Raw genomic sequence first — 20,055 nt, forward strand, 5'->3', positions numbered from 1 at the left:
CATGGGTCATCACTGCAGGAGATCTTAATGCAAAACATCCTGACTGGAATTCTTGGAGGTGAAACTCCAATGGCAAAAAACTATTTGAATATACACTAGGGCGAAGCTACATTACACTAGTGCCCGTTGATCCAATGTATGTACCCTATCACAGTGGACAGAGGCCAGATGTGGTAGACATGGCACTCATCATCAGGGGCATTGCAGTTACACTCAACATTGAGGTAGTAAATGATATGCCCTCAAACCACAGGCCTGTAATACTGCACATGGAAGAAACACTGCACAGCATAGAACAATGCCGGATACAAAACTGCAAGCACATGAATTGGGCTCTGTTCAAAGAAACACTTGATAGTCGTATTCCAGACACACGAACTTACGTGCACAGCTCAAACTGATGCAGATGTCAAAGCACTAATAGCTGCTGTCCAAGATGCAATGATCGACACCATTCCAGTCTTTACACCACACCACACCACCACTCAACGGCCCTGTCCCATTAAATCCTGGGCCTTATCTCAATGAGAAACTGTCTCACGAGATACGGGCAATGCGTACTGGCAGCGCACCAGGCACTCGTCATACAAACCGCTCGTTAACAGGCTCCACTGTATTATATAGGAGAAAATACAAACATTTAAAGTCACACAGTAACATCAAAAACTCCCTGGGCTGGACAGCACTCAACCTGGAATGTGGAAATTTACTTGTCACTTCACCAAGGAGAAACACTACATGGTCAAACAGCCCTGCATAATCCACAGAGGAGAAGGCAGAGCTTATGACAATAACACTTGCAGCATCATTCACACCAAATCTGGTTCCATCAAACCCTGTATTCACACCTGAAACTGATCAGGAGGTTACACACCTTGTAACCCGCCCTTGCATGATGAAATTAGATGTGGTGGTACACTCGAAATCACATGCGCTATTAAGCACACTATCGCTAGAAAAAGCTCCTGGTCCCAATGGCATTCAAAACTGAAACCTCCAAAGTTCAAGGATAAAGCCACAGAATACCTAACACACATCACCAATGCCATCCCATGACACCAACACTTCCTTGTCTTTTGGAGAGCAGTCAAAGTCCTGATGTTCAGGAAGCCAGGGAAAGATCACTCCCTCCTACAAAACTGCACTCGCTCAGCACGACTGTTGAAAAGGTAATCCTACAGCAACTCACTAGGCACTGACACTAATGACACCCTGAGGCCAGAGCAATAACTCCTCCTTTCCGTAGCTTATCATATAACAAATGGCTACAACACCAAGAAGGCAAAAGGGGCTGTATGGCTACACATCAAAAAGACTTTTGATCATCTCTGGCATAACAGCCTCATTTGAAAACTCATTGAAATTAGTTTCCTCGACGGACTTGTATACCTCATACATTCATACCAAACCAAAAGATGGCCTCAGTCTGGGCAAACAATCAACATTACATGGTATACGAGCTGGAGTATCCCAAGACAGCATCCTGGGAGCTGCCTTGTTTAATCTCTACATTAATGATATCTGAACTAAAGAAAACACAATGGTTGCCATCTACACGGATGAAAACATCAAACATCAATTCATGATTTCAGACAACACTCAGAACTGCTGAGTCTTTGTTGGAACAGCAGTGTTTTAAACTTCAACAAATGCGAGGCAGTCTGTTCACTCTTAGACCAAAATAACTACACAAACAGCAACACTGCAGACAAATAACAACACAACACACACACACACACACCCAGTACATTTCCGCAAGAAAGTCAGTTACACATAACATATAGCGCATAAATAGGAAGAGAAATCCACTACTGTACAGCTAAACAATTGATGACAAACAGTTGGACACAGCGTCTGCCATAAAATATGTAGGTGTAACTATATAGAGCAGCCTTAAGTGGAGTGACCACATAAAACAGATAGTGGGAAAAGCAGACACCAGACTCATATTGATCAGAAGAATCTTAAGGAAATGTAACTCATCAACAAAAGAAGTGGCTTATAAGGTGCTTGTTCAGCCAATTCTTGAGTATTGTTCATCTATCTGGGATCCCTATGAGGTATTAATGATAGAGGAGATAAAGAAGATCCAACGAAGAGCAGTGCGTTTCATCACGGAATCATTTAGCAGATGAGAGAGCATTACGGAGATGCAAAACTAAGATGAATACATGGACAGGGAAAAAAATTCCCGTATTTTCCCAGTTAAAAATACACTTTCTCCCACACGAAAATACACTTTTTTCGTGTTAAGTGACAGTATACTTTTCCTCAAAACTGCAATCCTTTGAATCGTTATGGTTTTATACACTGGCATAGAATTTCCAGGCACTTTAGAAAACTAAACTCGGGGGGAAAAAAATCATGTTTTGGAAAGATTTTTAATGTGCACCAACATGTACACTTCATGTTTTCGTATTATGAAAGTATAAATTCAAATTCCACCAAATACTGCATGTTACTTTCCAAAGCATTTAAATCGATATTGCGATGCGCTTTTGTAAGCTAGTCATAGCTCATGTCACATGATCTAGCCAGCTGATGACGGCGAGTATTCAGAGCATAGGACACATGATGTAGTCAGCCAACAGCAACATCACTCCTAAGTAGAGCGAACACACAAATAGGAAAAGTTAATGGTTTTAATTAATATACACAGTGCTGCTACAAGAAAAGAAAAACTTCCACATATAACATTGGTCTCTAAGATTAATAAGCTGCAAGAGAAGGCAAGCTTTCACATTCAATAATGACCTTTTTTGAGCATGTTACGCTTTAACATACATCACACAAATGTGCCAGTAAAAGTTTTAATAATGACATAAATATCTGATCATCTGGACTCTAAATTCTTCTAAATGGTCATCCTCAAAGAGTTGATTTTTAAATGAGAGTCAGACGCTCTGTGATTTAAGAAATTCATCATACATTCTCGCACATAGTTCATCTTGCATAAAAGGAAATTTACTCTGAAAGTAACGCTTCTAAAACCACGATTCGCAATATTTTCCTGCGATTTGTTACGAACAGGTTCGTTTGATCAGTTGCCAGAGAGCGCCAGACAACGCGTGCCACTGCGCTTGCTCAGCTACGATGTTGCAGGAAGCCCGTATGTTCGTATGTGTAAAACATTAAAAGATCTTACATTATGCCTTTGAAGAAACAAGACATCAGAGTATACTCTAAGAGCATCAAAATTTCACTCCAAAAACATCGAAATTTTGTGAACCATACCAAAATCCATAATTTGGCTTATTTGTATGTCCAAATTCAGATGTAAATTTTCTTGGAGTGCCAGTACCATATTATCTTATGTTTGGTTCTTTATTATGGCATAATGCCATACGTGCTAGAAGATGAAAATGTGCACTTGAAATGTAGCGAAAAGATGAAACTAGCCAATATTGTGAACTTAAATAATTCATTTCAAATAAACTGACTGTCTCAGTGGGAAAGATTAATAAAAGCCAAATTTCTTTAGCAAACTGACAAAAATAACTTCATTGTTCTTCAAGGTGATTAATACTTGACTGTTAGAAAGATGGAAATAAAATAAAATCTGAAATCAAGAACATATTTGAGCCTTCCATAATTATGTGAATGTATTTTAATTCACTTCATAGCTCATGGCCACAGAAATTCATTTTGTTTTCGTTTGATGTGAGAGCAATAAACGAAGAGGAAACACCAAAATCACTAAACGTGAACACGGGTCATGTGGAAACTACCCATCTCCCCACTACAACTGAGAACGCAGCATGTCATTCTCAATGGAGAGAAGTCTTCCGAAGTAAGAGTGATTTCAGGTGTGCCGCAGGGGAGTGTCATATGACCGTTGCTATTCACAATATACATAAATGACCTGGTGGATGACATCGGAAATTCGCTGAGGCTTTTTGCAGATGATGCTGTGGTGTATCGAGAGGTTGTAACAATGGAAAATTGTACTGAAATGCAGGAGGATCTGCAGCGAATTGACGCATGGTGCATGGAATGGCAATTGAATCTCAATGTAGACAAGTGTAATGTGCTGCGAATACATAGAAAGATACATCCCTTATCATTTAGCTACAAAATAGCAGGTCAGCAACCGGAAGCAGTTAATTCCATAAATTATCTGGGAGTACGCATTAGGAGTGATTTAAAATGGAATGATCATATAAAGTTGATCATTGGTAAAGCAGATGCCAGACTGAGATTCATTGGAAGAATCCTAAGGAAATGCAATCTGAAAACAAAGGAAGTAGGTTACAGTACGCTTGTTCGCCCACTGCTTGAATACTGCTCAGTAGTGTGGGATCCATACCAGATAGGGTTGATAGAAGAGATAGAGAAGATCCAACGGAGAGCAGCGCGCTTCGTTACAGGATCATTTAGTAATCATGAAAGCGTTACGGAGATGACAGATAAACTCCAGTGGAAGACTCTGCAGTAGAGACGCTCAGTAGCTCGGTACGGGCTTTTGTTTAAGTTTCGAGAACATACCTTCACCGAAGAGTCAAGCAGTATATTGCTCCCTCCTATGTATATCTCACGAAGAGACCATGAGGATAAGATCAGTGAGATTAGAGCCCACACAGAAGCATACCGACAATCCTCCTTTCCACGAACAATACAAGACTGGAATAGAAGGGAGAACCGATAGAGGTACTCATGGTACCCTCCGCCACACACCGTCAGGTGGCTTGCGGAGTATGGATGTAGATGTAGATGTAGATGTAGATGTAGAGACTGCTCTGTGTATGTCCTGGATCTACGATATTTCCAAACACGGGGAAATACTAGATAGTGGCCCCCCACCCCCGAAGCGTTTGTGGTAGGATGGGAAAAAAATAAATAAATAAAAATAAAAATTGACTTTTCAAAAATATACTCATTTTGTAGCGCACATCTTTCTGAAGAGTCTGATACATAAAATGTGTGTTCGAGGGAAATGTAAGACATGTTATTTGGTCTTCCCCCACACACATCTCGCGTATTGACCATAAGGAGAAAATTCGAGAAATTAGAGCCAATACAGAGGCTTACCAACATCACTCTTCCCACACACTATTCACGAGTGGACAGTGTTGGAGGGATCAGATAGTGGTACTGAAAGTACCCTCCACCATACACCATTACGTGGCTTGCAGAGTTAGGTGTCTGGCTACACCGGAAACAAACCTGAGGGGACCCCAAAGAACATGTCACCAACTGAGCACATGTGAGGCTCATCTAACTTTATCCAGTACTTAATCGGCAAAGTGCATAACCGGCAAATTGCACTGAATAGGAGAGTGTCTAGGTCCATCTGCATAATACCTTTGATGATGTATGCAGCTCCAGTCCTTGGATATGCAGCTCCAACACACCTGCACTGCTTACAAGTCATGCTACATATAATAAGCAATGCTCCACAATACAAACACACTGTGGATCTTCTCAAAGGATACCATCTCGAGACACTATCTGAGGTATTAAAAAACTTGCCAAATGACTGCACAGGAACTCAAGACACTCTAGCAATGCTTTCATCCCAAATCTGGTAAAATACAATAACAACCACAGCTGGTAACATAACCACCCAAAGACACTCTTTACTAGGGACACTTAATCACGTATGGCAAGCTAAAGTACACAAACAACGTAAATACTGGCAAACCCCTGCATCTCAGCAAAGCTGACCGGCACTGTCAGCTGAACATACAGCCACCCAACTGTCTGCAGCAGCAAAGCCAATTTACATATTAAAGACAAACAGAACTCACCTAACATTACACACTGTGCAATCAATTTTATGACCAGCTGACCACTGATACGACAACTTCAGCATGTTACAGGTACTCAGATGCTGCAGTCGACCCAGGAGACATTATCGGTGCCCAGCATCAGGAGTACCTCATATCAATACAGAATGATACTCTTTATGATGAACCTAAGCTACAACACTGGTACCGGGCTTTGCATAATACCCACAAACTAACCATAACCTTACCCTTACATGATCTGTTGCAGCAAGCAAGGAAACCCACTACCGCTCTAATTACCTGTCAAGATTGTCGCAGAGGTTATTTTTTCCTTTTTTTTTTTTTTTTTTTTTTTTTGCCACTAACCTTGGCGCTTTTTCCACCTCTGCCTTTAAACCTGCTACCCTTCAATTGCTTTGCAATTGATGAATCCATGTTACAGGGTATTCCTATCCAAATGCATGGACAACATCAAAGATCTGTATCATGTGAACTCCTTGATAAATACTAAAAATCACAAGAGGCGATGGTAGAACTTTTGTGATGGTCATCATACTGACATGGGTGTGGAGGGGCTACAGACCCCTCCCCCATTAAAAAAAGTGTTGAAATTGTGTAGGAATGACAACAGGGTGTTTTGGTCCTGGGTCCAGATAATGAAGTTATGACTGATTAATCTGAATTAGACAAAGGGTTTCGGGTTTGGGACTTAGGAATGTTTGCCCCAGAAGGCCATTAAACAGGTTGGCATATATTTATACCAGTTGGCTGTAATGGCTGTGCCGTGTATTTGTTTGTATGTATCTTTCCCCCAAAGGAGAAATGTTAGTGTGAGAGGATATAATTCACGATGTACATAAGGAGTGAGATAGCAGGTTTGGAATTTGAAGGATGTTAGTAAGGTAGTGTTCAATAGCAGCAAAGCCATGGGCATGAGGGATGTAAGTGTATAGGGAGGCAGTATTGATGGTTATGAGTATGGGTGTAGGTGGTAATGGGATGGCGATGGTTAAGAGTTGATGAAGGAAATGGTTTGTATCTATGATGTCCGAGGCTACACTACAAGCAGCTGGTTGGAAGGGTCGGTCGACGAGAGTGGAGATTCTTTCAGGTGGGAGCACAGCAAACAGCTACAATGGAGCATCCAGGATTATTTGGTTTGCAGATTTTGGGAAGCCTGTAGAATGGAGGTGTGTGACAGGTCGTTGAGGTAAGGAGGGAGATGAAGTCAAGAGAGAGATTCTGGAAAAGTCCTAAGAATTTGAAAACGGACTGGAGATTATGGTGGACTTCTGGGATGAGATTACTATGGATGAACTTGTAGGTGGAGCAGCCACACAGTTCACAGATGACTTCTATTAGGTAGTCACTGCACATCTTCATGACACTGATGGAGTGTTTGTCTGCAGGGAGAATGATTAAATCTTGGCCTGTCTTGAGGCTGCGAGTGGTATTCTTTCTTCTCTTGAGAGGTTTGTGTTCTTGGGAAAGGACCTGGAGAAGAATGGTGCAGACAAACAGGAGGTAAGAAATGCCTAGACGGTAACCAGGAAGTGGTTAAATGGAAGGGGGTGAGGAGTGTGGCTGGATGGGGTAAGAACTGGAACAGGCAAGGTTCAGTGTTGAACTAGGTTGGCCCGGGTGGAGAGATTGGTAGCAAGGAAGTGTTTCCACTGTAGGAACTGGGAGGAAGACAACAGATCTCTGATGAGTCCAGCATGGTTGAACTTTGATGCAGGGATAAGGTGAGGCCTCTGGATAGGACTGTAGGATTGAGGTTTTTGTTGGACAGAATGACAACACTGTTCTTGGGTTTCTTTAGGTTTTGAGTTCAATTGAATGTTACAAAGGAGTATTGGAGGATGTGGAAAAAATTAGCAAGGCAGGGCCTAGTCAATAAGTTTGGTCATTCATGGAGTTGGTGTCTGGAGAGCTCTTCCAGGAGTTGGAGAGGCACGGGTTACAATTTAGGATCTGACATAAGTAATTGGGACTGCACAGTAACAGTATCTTGAGAAGGGAGTAGAGGTGGTTCTGAGATGTCTGTGCCATGGAGATTTTCTTCTTTAGTGCCATGTTTACATGGAATAGGAACTGGCGGAATTTTAAAATATGAATGTCATTGTGAAAGGAGGGATGGGATCCAGAGCAAGGAATTTTTATGGTAAGGTCATTTGAGGGGGGGAGGGTGGGGAGAATTCCAGCCTTAAGGAGCATTTAAGGAACAGACTGTACGACTGAGCTTTACATACGCATCGGATACCTTTCTGTGCTGACACAGAGTCACATGTGTCCATCTGGGATTTTGTGTGTGTGTGTGTGTGTGTGTGTGTGTGTGTGTGTGTGTGTGTGTGTGTGTGCGCGCGCGCGAGCGCACGCACAGGGTAAAGAAATTTTAGAACTTAATTTTTCCACCATTTTTTTATTTAATTAATGGAACAATCCATAGTGAAATTCTTACGTTAATTCAAATATAAAGAAATCACCTTCCAATACTGTTTTAATACATATTTCAATGCAACACTGTTTTTTATACAATAAGCAAAAAACTGAAAGTGACTGCAAAAATTCCCATAGTAAGAGGCAATGCAATGACTACATATCTAAGAAGTAAGAACTTTCCTGTGTTCAACCAACAACTGTTGCTGAAAGCGACGAACAAATGAAATAAGGGCTCATTCTTAGATACCATATTTGAATACTGGTCATCAATACTCAAGAACAAGTCAGAATCCACAACTTTTCTGTTCTCAGATTGCCCGATATTACTCTGCAATCATAAATCACAGATTCTGTTAAAATATTCTACATGGTCTGGATTCATCAAGGCATTTTTTTTTCTTTTTTTAAAATAAGTGTGTATTATATGTGACTGAAGTTCCGTAAGTACAGACTGTAGCTTCAATCAGTAACAGTTAAGAGTAAATTACCTGAAACTCTCCAACTCTTCAATATCGAGCTCCAAGAGGCGCCGCCTGTACATAAGAGGTCTTTCTTCCTCTCCATCTTCATCCTCATCCTCACTGTCACTCTCTGTTGATGAAGTGTCGGAACTTTCTGAAGACGAACTGGATGAGGAGGAACTTGAAGACTTTTCACTTTCGCTCTGCATAGTGGGTGGTTTCTCAGAGTGCCTCTGGAAGAGATCTTCGCTGACATCTCCCTGTCAGAACAAGTCCAGTTTATTATTGTTAGTATATGCTCTGAAGTCTAAAAATACAAAATTTAAAACCAGCAATTTTTTTTTTTTTTTTTTTTTTTTTTTTTTTTTTTTTTTTTTTTTTGGGAATGAAAACATAAGGTACACATCTGACTGAATTTAACTTCAAAATATCAGCTTTAAAATTATTATGAAAAGCAGATTATTTATTTGTCAAAAGTGTAAAAACTGTTTTAGTCAGTCACAAATTAATGTCAAATTTTCCCGTTCGATTCTCAATAGTAAGTGCTCATTCCTCTTCGTCAAATTTTCAACATATTTTCTTCTACCACACAATGCTTCACATTTTTGTCGACCCATTCAATTTTAACATTCTTCTGCAATCACATAGTAAATGCTTCGAATTCTCTTGTCATGCTTCTCTACAGGCAGTATTTCATACAGTCACATATCAGAGTTTAAAAATTTCTTCGATACACCAAGGAGAATGTTTCACGTGATTCAATGATTTTTGATACAAAAAATCTGTGAAATATATCTTTACAAATATAAATTAAAGCTAGCCATCCAGTGCAGATTTCCTTTTCCATGGTTGTTAATGCTTTGCAAAGCTACTAACTCCCCTAGATTAACTATCATAACAACAATTGTTGTTATTTTACAAACTTTCCTATTAATTGCTAAACAGAGGGTTACTATGTTTCACTGGTCTTTAACAATGTGCCTACTTTCTGCATGCCTCAGATATTTTTTAGAACTTTTCAGTGATCTCTGATTTGTGGAACTGAACGGAGCCTTTGACTGAAAAAACTTTTTTCCTTTGTTTGTGACAGGATTAGCTCTACAAGATAATCATCAGATGCCCCTGTCTGTCTAATCTAGTAAACAAAACACCTCTACTTTGCTTAAGTCAATTTCCCGTAAAACTGACAGTTTTAGTATACCGTTATAACTCTTTTATTTAATCCATATCAGTATTCATATAAAAGCTACCGAATATTTCAGTATCTTCTTTGCACCGTAAGTCAATTTCCAGTTCAACATGATGTGCACAACTTTCCAACACAATGCTTCATTGCTTAAGTCATCACACTTTTTTTAACTATTTTTCATTTTTATGTCAGTTATTTTGATCTCATCTTCTTGAACTACTTACTGACCTTTTTTTAACACTTACCATGCGGCTGCCGTAATATTACGTCGCGGGCAGAAACGAAGAAAATGCGGCCGCCATAATATTACGTACCGCCGCATTCCACATTGTTTTAGTGTTTCAAACGCATTGTTAGTGTTCCCGCTACAACCTGTAGGTCCTGTAATGCTTGTAGTTCATCATATTAGCACTAGATCGCAGCACCTAGTGAGGTAATGCGATATATCCGTATATATTTCCGAACGAATTCACGTGTGTTTTTCACGCGTATGTTACGTGTTCTGCGTTGTCCTGTCGTTTGTTTTCCGTTGATTTTGGAGCTAGTATTTTGGTTTTAGCTTGTTTATCTTCTTTTTACTCACAATGGCGAGTGATGAGGATGCAAAACTTCGAAAAATGATTGAAGAAGTACTTGCTGAACCTACTGATGATGATTTTTCGGATTTCAATAGTGACAGTGATTACGAAATGCCGGAAAATAACAATAGTCCAGGTAAGTCCAACATCTTACTAAATCGATGCAGAACAAGACAGTTCATGTTGCACTTTGTTCTGTTACATTCTGTATTCTTTCAGTGACAGATTTGTTGTCAGATGAAGGTGAGCCACCGCCTGTGTTCCCCCCCACTCATCATTGAAAGAGGCCAAGATTGAGTGACATTTCACAGGATGACTGGACTACAGTGGATCAAACACCAAACATTTATTTACAGGGTCTCATGGTGTGCTAAATAATGTAGGACTCTGTCAGTCTAGTGAATATTTAGATTTTTTTTCTCATTTTATAAATGACAGGGTTGTTTCAATTATGAAGGAACAAACAAACCTATATGCTAGACAGAAGCTAGCCACACTGAGAGCACAAAACAAACTAGGGCCCAATTCTAGATTCAAGCAGTGGAGGACACTAACAATTGCTGAAACAAAGACGTTTCTGGCTATTATCCTCCACATGTCAATCAGTGAGAGGCCAAGTATGGCCAGTCACTGGTGTAGTGATCCAGTGGTTAGCGGCAATTTTTGCCCCAATATTATGCCAAGGGACAGATTTCTGAATATTTTGTCTATGTTCCACATAAATGACAATTCAAAGCAAAAAAAGAAAGGTGTAGTAGACTTTGATGCTCTTCATAAGGTCAGGCCTCTTCTGGATGATTTGGTAAGGAATTTTAAAGAAAATTATCTACCAGGTGAAGCGCTAACCATTGATGAAGGTATGTGTCCTTTCAGAGGGCGTGTAGATTTCAAAGTTTATATGGCCAGTAAGCCAAACAAATATGGCATGAAGCTATACATTCTTGCAGAATCCAAAACTGGGTACATATGCAACTTTGAAGTTTACCATGGAAGGGACGATAAACTGGACAACAGTGCTTCTGCAGTGGTAAAGCGATTGCTCGGCTCACTCCACGGTAAGGGCCACACTGAATATGTTGACAGATTTTACACCAGTGTTCAGCTAGCCGAAGAACTGGCTAGAGCCAACACTGGTCTTGTAGGGACTGTAATGCCAAACAGAAAAGGATTGCCCAAGTCTCTCAAAGAGGGTAAACTCAAAAAGGGTGAAAAAATATTTCGCCGCAAGAACGATGTGCTAGCATTGCGATGGAAAGACAAGAGGGATGTGTGGATGATAAGTACCAGGCACGTTGCCTGTTGCTACAAGAGAAGGCAATGAGAAGTTGAAACCAGTGGCAGTGCTGGATTACAACAAACATAAAGCTGGTGTAGACCTTTCTGATCAGCGTCTTTCATATGGAGCACTTGATCACAAAACAGTGAAGTGGTGGAGAAAGCTTGCCTTCCACTGTATAATTATGGCAGTTTCCAATTGTTGTATTTTGCACAATTGCATCAATGAGAAGAAACTGAGCACTCCTAAGTTTATACTGGAGGTCTGCACTGCGTTAGTGTTACAGAGAGGAGAGAGAATTGAGGATTCTCATGGATCTGCAACGATTGCTCGTTGTCGCAGAAACATTTTCCAAACCACGTGGAAATAGCAGAAGGGAAGAAGAAAGCACAAAGACGTTGTGTAGTGTGTAGTGGAAAACAAAGAACATTATACTGGGAAAGCTGAGAGGAAAGATACTTCTTATGTGTGCAGTGAGTGTAACGTAGGTTTGTGTGTTACCCCGTGCTTCAAGCTTTATCACGCTGTGGTTCACTATCCAAAATAGCTTATGTGTATGTAGCTATGCTTTATGTGCAAATGGTATAACAAATGTCTTTTCAGTGTCAAATGATCACGTTCCAAAATTTATTTCTTCTTTAAATTGAATAAAGTAGTAAAAATAAATGTTTGACAAAAATTTATTTTCGCAAAATCGATGGGGGAAATCCACATCACTTCTTGGAAACAGTATATGCCCCATACACATGACTGTTAATCCATGTAAAGTTGAAACCTTAAAATTTTAAACCATACCTGTAATTTTTATGTATCTCTAACTAAATGTCCTATACAGCTATTTAAAGTCTGTTGAAAATAGAAAAAAATCAGCCAGCACACAGGGAGTGGCATGCAGTTAAGGGCTTAGCATGGTAAGTGTTAAGCAGCACATATTGCTTGTAGTTTTTATATTTTCTCCTCATGAAAAAAAGTTATTTTTTGTTGTTTATTCTTGGCTCAGTGAGACCTTCCACAAAACACTGAGATTATTTTTTGCTCCATACTCTATGCATGCAATAATTTCCCTTTTTACCTCTTCCATAATGAAAGTTTTTCAGATGCTAAATGTTCATGCACTTTCATGTAATTCATAATGTTGTCAATTTATTCACCAAATCCTTCAAAATTTTAATAATATACCTACAAAATGGGAATGTGACTATGTGATAGGTACTGACATTAGTTTAGTATCAAATGTTAGAATAATAATTGCATCACTTTATTATTCATAGTGGCAAAGTCTGTGATAACTTTTCTGTTTACCATTAGAACACTTGCTCTTCCCTTGTTGTTTATATCTTCATTACCTCAAAATGTTTTTGTATGCAGACTTTTGATATCAAACAGATGAAATGTATATAATGTAGATCATTAGTGTACAAAAGATTCAGCAATTTAAAAGATCAAACTCACAGTACAACCAAAATTAATGTGCAAAAAATATATTAATCGTTTTTATTCTTTTTATTTTAAAAGCACTCACATAATATTATAATAAGCATAATTGTTTTTGGCCATACATTGGTCATCTTCAGATTATACAGTTATGGAATCTGTGCATAACACGTCAATCACTTTTCTTCATGAACAGAATGTTATTTTTTCCAGTTATTGTGTGTGTGTGTGTGTGTGTGTGTGTGTGTGTGTGTGTGTGTGTGTGTGTGAGTGGGAGGGGGGGGGGTTAGGCCTAGGCATGCGTGTGCATGTTTCTGTCTGTCCATTGGGTCTAATGGGAGCTGTGTTTACTGAAGGGAAGTACTAATAAGTCCACCTGTCTCTCTGTATATTTAACAATACTTTAACAATAAAACAAAAAGATACTTGCTACTTACCGCAAAGATCACACATTCATTTGCAGACAGGCACAACAAAAAGACACTTACAGATTAGCTTTTGGTCAAAGCCTTTGCATTCCTGTCTGAACTGCCACAGATGGCGGTCATGTGCGGATGAGGTGTGCTTGCTTGTGTGAATGTGTGTTTCCTTTTATCATGAAGGCTCTGGCTAAAAGGTAATGTGTAACTGTCTTTTCGTTGTGCCTGTCTGCAATTTGATGTGCTATCTTTACAGTAAATACCATTCTATCTTTTCCTTTTACTGCTGATATTCCAACCTGCAGTTCCCAGTGTTTAACAATAATTTTAACTGTGTTAGAATAGTTGTATCTTTCAGTGAACTGAGAAAATATTGAAATGTTGCTCAATAAAGTGTGCTAGAACCATCCTACTCCCATAAATTCATGTTGTAAACAAAACATTCACAGAGTGGTAAGTAGCAATATGTGTTCAACATTTTCTTTTAAATAAACTACGCGTGAATCCAAATTACTGCACTGATTTGTACAGAACCCAACAAAAAAATATTTAAAATAAAGCAAGAATATCATGTTTTTTATGAACTCTCATCAGGAGAGGGGAAAGGAAAGAAACATCCGGGCAGTAACTTGATGTGATCTAAGAAAGGCGAAAAAAGGCCACATGGAAAAGAGAAATGAAATATGGATGCCACAAAGGGAATTTGAATCCCATTGCTGCTGAATACAAGAGCAGTGCCACATTCCTTTGTCAAAAAGACGAGTAAGTCATCCAGAATGCATGCACAATGCAATAAAAGAACATTAAAAAGATAATTCAAAAAATTAAACAATTTATTCAATTTTTTCCCTTAAAGCTTAACAACCAGTGTTTGAGTTTAAATGACTTCAGCAAATTTTCAGTGTGCATAAGTAAGCAGTATTTTTTTACAAGACTTTATTGATGTGTAAAGCGTAGTTTGTTTATTTCCTTGCTACATTCTTCAAAAGTGTTAGGGAAAGGAATAGAAAGAATTTACCTGTGTTTCTGTATCTGAAGGCTGAACAATTTCTTCTTGGTCACTCTCAACCAATTCCTGTCTCCTCTCTTCTTCTTCCATTGGTGATGGTGACGGAGGTTTAATTTTACGCTGAAAATCATATGTTAAATGTAGTATATCATCAAAAAAGAATGGAACTCTGTGAAATGATGTATTTTAAATCCTACTATTACTCTCCATGCTGTCAATGTAAGTATTTTTAGCATTCCAGAAGCAAGGCCAACAAGATTTTCCTAGTCAATCAGCATTAAAGTTATCAACACCCACACAGAGAAGCCTTTTAGGTCATTCCATGTCAATTCAACCAATATGAGGAAATGTTCCAGCTGATAGTCTCGGATTTGGCTGAAATTTAGCACACCAATGCTACCAAGTGTGGAACACTCATGTACAAAATTTTAAGTTCCCCTGCCAATTAGTTCCAGAATTATGGCTTGTGAAAGGTGGCGTGACCCGGAAATTGCAACCCGCATCTGGCAATCTATCTTCAGACCAAACTTCAGGTCTTAATAACTTTGGAACTATTCCACACAGTCCAGTGAAATTTTTACAACCCAGTAACATCAACTTAGAGAACACACTCTACGAATCAAAAGACCAACAACATATTTCTGAGGGCAAATAAAAAATTCCAAAATGTGATTTAAAAAAAGTAATACGTTAAAAGGTACATATTGTAGATGCCCTCTATGCCAAATACAATTCACTCAAAAAGGGTATAAATTTTTTTGTGGTAAGCTTAATGTGGCCCAAACACACAGAACTCATATTGCCCATATCAGTCACATAAACAGAGTTACATGCACACGAAAATACAAAAATTTGAAAAATTACCTGAAAAACATGGATTTTCTAAGTGTGGTGGCACAAAAGGGACAAGTAATATCCAAGCCAAATTTCAAACACTGAATAAGTAGACCACAATATGATATGTGGCAAAACTTCAACTTGTCATTGCAAGGCATTTGTGTACAATAAAAGTTGACAGAGATGTATTTGGTTACGTTTCTTTTAACACGATTTAGCAAGTAATAGTGATGATGCAGACAGCTTGTTTCAGATAAGGCTGCAGCAATTGTTGGGAACCATTAGGCAACAGAAAGTTAAACAATGGTAGTTTTCAGGGACAGAATGAGTCATTGTTAGGCAGGAACAACAAAGGAAACAAGCAACAATTACAGGTTACTCATGTTTTTAAGATTCTAGTTCAGACTGGTCAGTACTGCTGCGGAAAGTCAGTATGGAGGCATAAGAGTGTACTAGTAGTGCTTTTGTTCAAACAAGTTGCAGTATTGGTAGAGCAGAAGCATCTGAATGTCATAAAACAACATATGGAACAAAATGTGGCATTCGCTTTGTACTGTATGATCTGGATGAATCAGACTAAGATTTGTTGCTATGGAGATCTGGGATACACCCTGTGGGCACAAGAAATACAGTTCCAAGGAAACTTCAGTGTTTGTTATCATCATATGAAGTTGTTTCTGGATGAGTACTCTTTCCTACAAAGAAGTCGTTTTGATCCATTTCGGATTCATATGAAGACAGTGAAGTGTAGCCTCAGAGAAATTGATAAAATCAGTATTGAAAGTGAATCAGTGCATGGGACTTAACATGAAACCAGGACAAAAGTTATGTTCCAGGTGTGTTACACTGCTAAAAAATGAAGAATATTCTGATAATTTACATGACAGTGACGAAGAGTATCAGCCACCTACAACTACAGCGGATGAGCAATTAAATACTTCAGTGACTGCTCTTGGTTTGTCTCCCATGAAGACACACAAAGTTGGGAAAAGAGACAGGCCCAGCTATGGTAGAAGAAAACTACAAGAAGCTCAAATGGAATTAAAACACAAAACAGCTGACACACCAATGATGGAAGAGGAAGAACTATCTGCTCCAAAGCAACAGAAATCATGCCAGAAATGCTCTGATTTGGACAAAATTGTGCACGATTTGAAAGAAAAATGTGCCATATCCACACACCAGAAAAAAGTAGCTATTCTTATCCTTGCACCTTCCAGCTGGTCTATTGACTACACTGCAAAGGAATTCGATGTTTCTACATATATGGTAAAGCAAGTTAGGAAAATAAAAGCAACCCAAGGAGTGCTTCCACAACTTCAGCAGGCTCAGGGTAAGCAATCAAGTTCAGAAAAAGAGGTGCTAGTGTCAGAGTTTTATGAAAATAATGACAACAGCCGAATAATGCCTGGAAAAAAAGACTATGTAACGGTGAAAATGGGAAATGTACGTGTACAGATGTAAAAAAGACTGTTGCTATGCAGCATATCACAACTATATGCAGAATTCAAGGAAAAGAGTCCCAATACCAAAGTAAGTTTATCATCTTTTTTTCAATTTTCGGCCAAAATAGGTTGTGCCTGTAGGTGCAAAGGGCACACACAATGTTTGTGTATGTGAGACCCATCAAAATGCTAAGCTGATGTTTGCTGCTATAAAGGATTCTGGTCTGCATTTCAATGGTGCAATGAAGCTGTTAGTGTGTGACATCAGGTGCGAAAAGTGTCCTGGTAAGGCAAATATTGCAGAACACATCAATAACAAACTGTATGGTGAACTCCTTATGGATGACGATGAACTTGTTTCTTATAAACAATGGACACACATGCATCGCACAAGTCTTGAAACAAAGCAAAGTACAGTGGAAGATTTTGTTGAAATGTGTTGTCCAAAAAACGGACAAACTGACCACACACAGCTTCACAGCAACAGCACAATCGGCTTAGCTCCAGATTTATAAGGATAATTTGAAACAAGATTAAATTATAGTAATACTAGACTTTTCTGAAAATTATGCATTTATAGTTCAAGATGCCATCCAAGGATATCATTGGGACAACAGTCAAGCAACTCTCCACCCATTTGCAATTTACTATAGAGGTGAATCAGGTGATGTGTCTGTCATGAACCTGCGCATTTTTAGTGACTGTTTAATTCATGATGCCATTGCAGTTCATGCCCACATTCGCACTCTCATGGCATATGTGAAAAACAAGATGCCTCACATACATTTTGTGAAATACTTCAGTGATGGGGCAGCTAGCCAGTACAAAAACTGTTAAAATCTCAAAAATTTATGCATGCATTACCATGATTTTCAGATTCGCGCAGAATGGAATTTTTTCGCAACAAGTCATGGTAAAAATGTATGTGATGGTACTGGTGCTACCATTAAATGCATGGCATCATGAGCTAGTCTGCAGCACCCTACAGAAGGTCACATTCTAAACACCTCTTCAATTATTTACCTGGGTACAGAAAAATATCTCTGGCATACAATCATTCTATGTTTCGAAAGATGAGGTGAAATCAGTCAAAGAGTTGCTAAAAAGCAGACTAGAACACGATAAAACTGTTGCAGGCACAAGGAGCCATCATCACTTCTCTCCAGCGGACTCTGACAATGTGCAGATGAGCAGACTGTTCGGTTATAACTATAGGTTCATGCACAACATGTGTCTTCACAGTGTGTCTGACTCAGGATTCAGAAGCAAAAGCAGCGACATACAACCAGGTTGCTATGTTATTGCTGTTTATGATGACAAATGGTACTTAGGATGTGTTGCAGAGTGCTGTGAAGCAGAAGGTGATGTATTTGTGAAATTCATGGCACCAGCAGGACCAGGAAGATCATTTCATTGGCCACGTTTGGCAGAAAGGTGTTGGATTCTTTCTGAACATATTCTTATGACAGTTCCAGTCCCTACCACAGTGTCAGGAAGACAGTACAATTTGCCACTCAATATACAGAATACAGTAGCTAAAGTGTGGGAGAACTTCTGTTCGAAGCACAATTGGCTGGTTTTTAGCAGTTAAGGTGCAGTAAACATTAATGATAGTTTGTGTCAATCTGTCTATATGTTGTTGCTTAGTGATTAAACAGTTGTGGGAGAGGATAAGTTGAGACAGAACAATTTACGATATGTTTTTACAAAATTGTGTTGTGGAACAATGGCCACATCACCAAATGCATCTGTCAACTTCCATTGTACACAAATGTCTTGCAATAACATGCTGAAATTTTGAGATATATATCATTATGGTCTACTCATGCAGTGTGTGAAATTTGGCTTGGATACCACTTGTCCCTTTTGTGCTACCACACATAGAAAATCCATGTTTTTCAGGTAATTTTTCAAATTTTTGTATTTTCGTGTGCATGTAACTCTGTTTATGTGACTGATATGGGCAATATTAGTTCTGTGTGTATTTAGGCCACATTAAGCTTACCACAAAAAAAGGTATACCCTTTTTGAGTGAATTATATTTGGCATAGAGGGCACCTACAATATGTACCTTTTAACGTATTACATTTTTTTAATCACATTTTGGAATTTTCCCTCCGAAATATGTTGTTGGTGTTTTGATTCATGGAGTGTGTTCTCTAAATGGATGTTACTGGGTTGTAAAAATTTCACTGGACTGTGTGGAATAGTTCCAAAGTTATTAAGACCTGAAGTTTGGTCTGAAGATAGATTGCCAGATGCGGGTTGCAATATCCGAGTCTTGCTACCTTCTTTCACAAATCATAATTCTGGAACTAACTGGCACGGGAAGCTAATACTTTGTACACGAGTGTTCCACACATGGTAGAATTGGTGTAATACTGAATTTCAATCAAATCTGAAACTATGAGCCGGAGCCCCTGGTTGAACTGACATGGAATGACACTTTTCTCTTTTGTGATTCCATTGTGCAAAGATTTTCTCACTGTAATCTGTCAGGCAATCTAACGCTCAGTCTGAAGCGACAACGTAAATACATAAAGTTTATTATTGTTCTGCACAGAAGACAAAAGGCACTTATTAACAAAATTTAAATAAGGCATGAAGAATTACACGTTGTGTATTGTGTTGAGATAATGGAGAATCGCTGAGGAACATGAGCCAATACCTTCCAGCTTTTTTTCCCCCCCAAAAATCATACACATATTGTGCAATATGCACAAACCAAAGCATGCAAAACAAATCTGAGAACCTGTGGTTTACTGCAAGTCATACCGATGAGATACAGAACTGAGCTTTACAGGGTATTTAGAAAATGTGATACCTTGTATAGTAAACAGAATGACTAAGTTCAAATGTGCTCCTCAATTGGGCACAATGAATAATAAAAAAGACATTAATTTAGCATTTCTTTAACGACAAATGAAAAAATATTTGCATTTGTATGCACTGAACAAGGGTGCATCTTGCAGTACACACATAAAGAACTGAGAAGTGGCTGGAGATAGTTAACAACATAGCAAAGGGTTTAAATATAATTTTGTTGTACTTACCCGGAAAGATGGCAGTTTTGGTATGGAAGCTCGAAAACCCAAACCACTGAAGCCCCCTAATCCCACATCAAGACCCAAACTTTCACGGCCAGTATCCAGGAATGAGTTGAGTTTCTCAGAGACAGTCTCTCCTGCATTATCCCTTGTATCCAGCTGGTTTGTCTGGACCTGCAAATGGATAAACAG

At 38.9% G+C, this 20,055-nt stretch overlaps 1 protein-coding gene across 1 annotated transcript in view; it reads right to left on the bottom strand.

Moving 5' to 3' along the window:
* The window catches only part of LOC126203085 (histone-lysine N-methyltransferase SETD1B), a 188,592-nt gene that overhangs the window by 46,594 nt on the left and 121,943 nt on the right, over positions 1 to 20,055 (bottom strand). Inside the window, exons 8-10 of the mRNA XM_049937327.1 lie at positions 19,870 to 20,037; positions 14,544 to 14,654; positions 8,657 to 8,889 (exon numbers count right to left, since the gene is read on the bottom strand). Coding sequence (XP_049793284.1) covers positions 8,657 to 8,889; positions 14,544 to 14,654; positions 19,870 to 20,037 — 512 coding nt within the window. The remainder of the gene's footprint in view (positions 1 to 8,656; positions 8,890 to 14,543; positions 14,655 to 19,869; positions 20,038 to 20,055) is intronic.

This window comes from Schistocerca nitens, chromosome 9, assembly GCF_023898315.1.
Source record: "Schistocerca nitens isolate TAMUIC-IGC-003100 chromosome 9, iqSchNite1.1, whole genome shotgun sequence".
NCBI lineage: Eukaryota > Metazoa > Arthropoda > Insecta > Orthoptera > Acrididae > Schistocerca > Schistocerca nitens.